The 6,000-nt window shown below is 35.7% G+C and overlaps 1 protein-coding gene across 2 annotated transcripts in view; it reads left to right on the forward strand.

Annotated features, from left to right (window-relative positions):
* The window catches only part of EDEM3 (ER degradation enhancing alpha-mannosidase like protein 3), a 66,759-nt gene extending 61,276 nt beyond the window's left edge, over window positions 1-5,483 (forward strand). For both annotated transcript variants that reach the window (XM_026509215.4, XM_026509216.4), the window contains exon 20: window positions 1,521-5,483. In XM_026509215.4, the coding sequence (XP_026365000.1) occupies window positions 1,521-1,927 (407 nt within the window). In that variant the 3' untranslated portion in view covers window positions 1,928-5,483. The remainder of the gene's footprint in view (window positions 1-1,520) is intronic.
* The last annotated feature ends 517 nt before the right edge of the window (window positions 5,484-6,000 follow it).

The raw sequence follows: 6,000 nt of genomic DNA on the forward strand, positions 1-6,000 counted from the left end.
ATACTATTGTATTAGCTAGATTGCCAAAATATATTGCATAATATGTATCCCTAGGGTAATTTTTTGCCAAAAGCACAATTTTTATTACTAGATGAGGCAGTATTACACTTTTCCCTATTCTTCTAAACCAGATTAATGCAATCTAGAAAAAAACCTGAAGGTTTTTCTTTTTGTTTTCCCTTGAACTTAAGGTAGCCCTAGTATAAATGAGCGGCCAGCTCCTGCTTTCTCTTCTTTGGTCCCCACCATGGTTTTTCTAATTGTTGAATTAAAGTACACCTGTACTCTCGCTTAGAAGAGAGAGTGTGTGGGGACTCCCCCAGCCCCCAAGAACTTAAGCTTCCCGAGTAACCCTACTTCATCAGCGTGTACTTAAACGCACCTGCCTGTGCCTTCCTGCGTGCCTGTTTCCTTTAGTTTTTCTGGTTTTATAATATGTCCATCTTCCCTTCCTTCTTTGACTCATTAACGCTAAATCTCAGCTCAAGTGTCACTTTCTGAAGGAAACCCTCCACTCTCCTTATTCTTTCCTATTCCCTGTAGGCTTTGCTAGCAACGTAAAACATGTTACAGAGTTTTCCATTTACTTGTCTGATTATTTGTAAAAGTTTTCCCCAACTGGACTAAAAGATCCATTAGGGCAGGTCTGGTGTTTGGTTTTTGCCCCATTTTATCTCTAGCATCTTGCAAAGTGCTTGCACACAGAGAGAGAACACTCGGGGCCTGTTTGCTGACTGCCACCAGAGACTGGGAGGACGCGGCAGGGGCGTCCGTGTGATTTACATGCTGTCTTGTAGGGGCACTAAATAGACTGCCTCTAGTGGTTTATATTCAGTACAGGAGGGTTAGTCTGCTCTTCAGCCTTCCAGTGAATTTTAAAATGATATCTTACAAGTCACAGACCTACAGTAATGAGATACAAGTTTTGTAAATAATCTCAGTTCTTGCTTGTCTTTATGAAGATATTTTATCTAACCACATTAATACCCTCAACTCATCCATAATTTTGTATTATCAATATTATCGTGGCTTACTGAGTGGAATTTCATTTTTCAAAAGAATATTATCTTAAAACATAGAAGTGCTGTTTAAAATTTATTCTATTTCATATGTTCTGTTTCATTTACAAGCCTTCCTGAATTTAGATATCTAATAATTTTAGAAATATAGTGCAAATTTATATGTACTTTAATAATATTATTTAGTGTATTTCTAGGCATTTACTAATCCCCACTGAAGGCAGTCTTACAGTTATTAGAGTCATTCCTTTCAGTTTGGAAGAATATTTATTTCGTACTGTCACATTTTACAAAATGCATATACAGGAAAAATGGGATTACATTCTTATTCGAAGGCAGTACTTTTACTCTTCAATGTTAATGTTCACTGTTCTTCATTAAAATGCTTTTCTTTCTCTTTTATTTCTTCATTTTATTGCAAAAACCAGTATGCTCTTAAAACTGCAATAGTAAATATTTTGAGTGGGAAAGTAGCATGAAGCTTGTTTCTTTCATATACAGATCCTGAAATGGAAAATGAAGAACAACCATCCTCCGAAAATGATTCTCAGAATCAGAGTGCTGAACAGATTACATCAAGTTCTCAGGAGGTTGATTTGGTTGATCAAGAGTCTCCTGAGGAAAGTTCTCTAAACTCAGAACCAGAATCATCTCCAGCAGATATGGACAATGCTGCAAGTGTTTCTGCTTCTGAACAGAATTCTAACCCCACGGAAAACCATGAGACTACAAGTCTTGATGGTGAATGTACAGATTTAGATAACCAACTTCAAGAACAATCAGAAACTGAGGAAGATTCCAATCCTAATGTTAGCTGGGGTAAAAAGGTCCAGCCTATAGACTCCATATTAGCAGACTGGAATGAAGATATAGAAGCATTTGAAATGATGGAGAAAGATGAACTATGACTCACTGAAGAATCTGGTGGTAGGTATTTAAAAAGAAAAGGCAAACTGTGGTTCACAGACACCCGGATACTAATAGGCTCTCTAATGGGAGTCGTTAAGTATGGTGACGAGCAACCACGTTCTGACTGAGGTGGTTACCATAGGCATCTGGAGCATGCCGTGTTAGAATCGACCTTGCTTAAAACTGTCCCATTGGAAATGGAAACTCACAGCCCCTCCCCCACCCTGATCCCCACCCTGTGACAGCGTCGCACCACCCTGCAGCGCCTCAGGCCAGGAAAAGGTTGCTGGGCATTCGTAAGAACCAGATTTCTGCAGTCTCTGGATAGACAGACATATTCAGTTAATGGTGGAGTGGAGAATAGGAATTTGTATAGCTTTCTAATTAAAGGAAGCTCGGCTTTCTTGGTTTTGGGGTTAGAGGCTCTTTTGGGAAAAGACGTATGAGTGTTGTGGGCATTCTGGTTATGCTGCCTTCACAAAACCCTCAAAGTGACCTAAGTGGTTCTGAAGCAAATGCATTTATGGTGAAAACAGCCTTTGCTCGTCACTTCATTGTCTAACAAATGATCAAGATGACTTGATTTTTTCTCTCTTAACAATGTCCTTTTCGTTTAAACCAAAGGTGAAGCCAGTGTACTTTCTCAGTGAGTTCTCTGTGTAAAGGTTAATCATTGGGACCAGGTGTAAAGGTCACATAATATATTATGGAAATTGGTTACTTAATACTTAAGAAAGATGGAACAAGGGAGAAACTCTAATGTAATATGAACTTGCCATTGGGCCTTCCGTAGGGAAAGCTGTGATTACTCTGAAACGGAACTTAAAGTTCTGTCCTTGTCGGGTAAATTAGAAATCTTCTCCAGTTCATTTCTCTTAGAGGGGATTACCTCTAGCCATCAGCCTTACTCCATCCCACGTTTAGTATGCAATTTGAACCACAAGGGCCATATCGCCAATGGTTGAATACATTTTGTTCCATTTTTCTATCTTAGGGAGCCATAATAAAACTGTGGTAGTAATCTAAAAATCCTAGGGAAACTACTGTTTTTTTTTTTTCTTTGAAACTATGGTTTCTAAAGATGCACCTAAGGAGTCTGTCACATTTTCTGTTGAATCATGGTTTTTAAGGTGTTTTTTTTTTTAACTTTTTTTTTTTTTTTTTTTTTAGCAGATATTCCTTCTGTTACAGACTTGAAAATTAATCTATGGTAACCTGTGTAAGAAACTTACACAGTAGAAACTAACATATAGCCATATAGCTTAATGAGAATTTATCTTCCTTCTTTGTTTTGGTGGCAGTCTGGTGCTGGCCACATTTAAGTTTTAAAAACTGTTGTTGATATCCTGTAGACAGCCCTGTAGTTGAAATCATGGTTTTATTCATTTTATTTATTTTTTTAAAACTTACTAAATCACTTCTAAAGGAATATTTGTGAGACTTAATTTTTCTCTTTACCGTGACATTACGTAATAATCTTTTCTTAAAACACAGTTTTGAGGTACTGATGAACTTAAACTGTATATGGAGCTGTTGAAAGAAGAGCAGTGCTGTATTGTAGTTATGTATATTCATGTACAGTATGTCTTAGATCCCAGGTAAACATATTCTTTATAAGGGGATGAATAGCTGCTTTCAAAAATTCCAGCTAAATGTAATTGGGTCAGTGAATAATAAAACTAATAGAGAATTCACTTTTTGGGAGGGGGAGGGTGGGGAAGAGTAGTCTTATAAGACCTTTATTGGCCCTTAATTAAACCTGACACTAAAATGGATATTTTAGTCTTTCTGCATGTGAAATTTGGTGTAAGAAGATAGAACTATAGTACATACAGTATATGGAAGGATAGACGTAGTGCTTTGTTTATATTAATTGCAAAGCTGCCAAAATAGGTGAAGCTTAAATTACTTGACTTGCCTTGATTTATAGGACTGGGGCTTGGAGAAAAGGAGCAGATGTTCCTCTAAGACTTTGATTACAGAAGCCTTATATACATTGATTTGATTTTATATTTGTAGCTTAGAGCCATTGTTGTCTAAATCCAACTTTTCTAAGTTATCAAAACAACATGATTTTTTTTTCCCAGCGAAGATCTCATGGTATAGGAGAGCCAGCTTACTCGCCCTGCCTTTGGCCAGTAGGGGGAGATGTTGCCATTCATTGAAGGCTAGAAGCGACTTGTTCACTTTTTTAGAAAAGTTGAATCCTTAAAAAAAAAAAAAAAAAGAAGGAAAATTTAACAAGTTATATTTAACACCCAGAAGGAATCATACTTGATTTTTCCCTAGTTAAGAAGGTGTAAACTCCCAACGTTATCATTAACTCCACATTCTTATTCGACATACTGCCATGAAGTTGTTTGAGTTCATTAAAAAATTCCAACAGCATTAGGTGTTTTTTTTATGTTTTATTTTTTAAATACCTTTGATAGACATTTTCTGTACTTCTTAAATATTCAGGGGATTCTATGAGACCCTGAATTTTAGAAACATCTGGTCTACCTCAGTTAAATGTTGACTGCATAGAAACAGAGCTGAAGTGATCACCACAGCCATAAAATTGTTTGACTAAGAAGGATTTATACAATGTTTACAAACCTGGAATCAAGTAAGGATTTTATCTGAAAGTGAGAAGTTAGATATTAGAGCAAGTATTTAATTCAGGTATTTTCAAGTTTTAAAACTTAACTTGTTTACCTACTAAAAAAATAGCTGTAGTTTTTTCTGCTTATGAAAGTCTATTGAAATGATACACCCTAATTTGCAATAATTTTCCCATAAAGTTGTAGGTATGACAGAATTGTAATTTACTGGATATGTTTAGGATGGGATATTTTGTTGGGTGGGTGGTTTTTTTGTGTGTTTTTTTGTTTTGTTTTGTTTTTAACCTTTAGTAGGCTTCCAACAAGAATACAGTTGTTTCAGAACAAATTGGTTTTTGACATTATACTTTTCCCTTTTTCTTCACAGTATTAGAGAGTAAAATGAAAAATTGTGTGCTCTCTGATTTTAGTTTCTAATGTAATTATTTTGAGAATTTTTAAAAAATTTAAATTACCATCATAGCCCTTTTTACAATAAAACCAGCATTTGTTCTCTCACCAAACCCCATGCCAGATTCATCATAAAGGAAGCTCAGCAGAAGTAATTCAGATAGTGCTTATAATTTTGGAGGTGGGGGGTTGGGGGGGAGCTGATTTAGTAAATATTCCAACCGGTCGTTTTATGCACAAGGCTTCAGTCAGAACATAGAAAAAAAAACATTCTGTGAATGAAATATTGTATGTTCAGATTTTATAAAAGACATTTTTAAAAGCCCAATTTACAGCCGTATATTTTCTTATGATGTAATTTATGAAAAAGATGTCTGTACTAACAGGTGCTGTAACACTACTGTTGGATTTTATTGTTTGATGATAAACGTATACAATATTTCTAAGGGAAACTATGTACTGTGATGTAAAAGTCTGGGCAAAATGTATATAATCCTTGTATATAATTGTGTATTTGATTATAATTACTGATTGTAAAGATTTAATAAAATATGTAAATATTCTGGTCTAGTTTTAATTTGGATTTTTAGCATCACTTTGCCTATCTTTATACTTTGGTATCTTTTAAAAAAATTTTTTCACCACTCTGTCTTCTCTTTATTTTCATTTTACCCCAGGGGAGTAAATCTGGGGACAACTTAGGGTTTGGAAACACACATTGAAGAGTTCCACAACTCAGTGCCAAGGACCCTCAGTGCAGATAAGAGTTAATAATTTACAGTGTCAGTATTGGTAACGTTTATGTTTCGAGTTTACTTAATAAAATGAGTTTTGATAATCGTCGTCCAAAGTAACCTGGACCTCTCCTGTTCATTCCAGTGAGGCCACTTCCTCTTAGCAGCCACTTTCAGATACTGAGATACTGTGCTTTTCATCTGTAATGTTCCAGAGTTTCTGAGCACAGACATCTTGAAAGGCCTAATCGTAATCACTATTATCTATTGGTAATTGCTTTCTTTAAAGATGAGTACATTGAGCCCTGAAGTTCTAAGCATGTCACTCAAAGTCGCACATTTGGT

The sequence above is a fragment of the Ursus arctos genome, unplaced genomic scaffold (assembly GCF_023065955.2).
Source record: "Ursus arctos isolate Adak ecotype North America unplaced genomic scaffold, UrsArc2.0 scaffold_2, whole genome shotgun sequence".
In the NCBI taxonomy this organism is placed as follows: Eukaryota; Metazoa; Chordata; class Mammalia; order Carnivora; family Ursidae; genus Ursus; species Ursus arctos.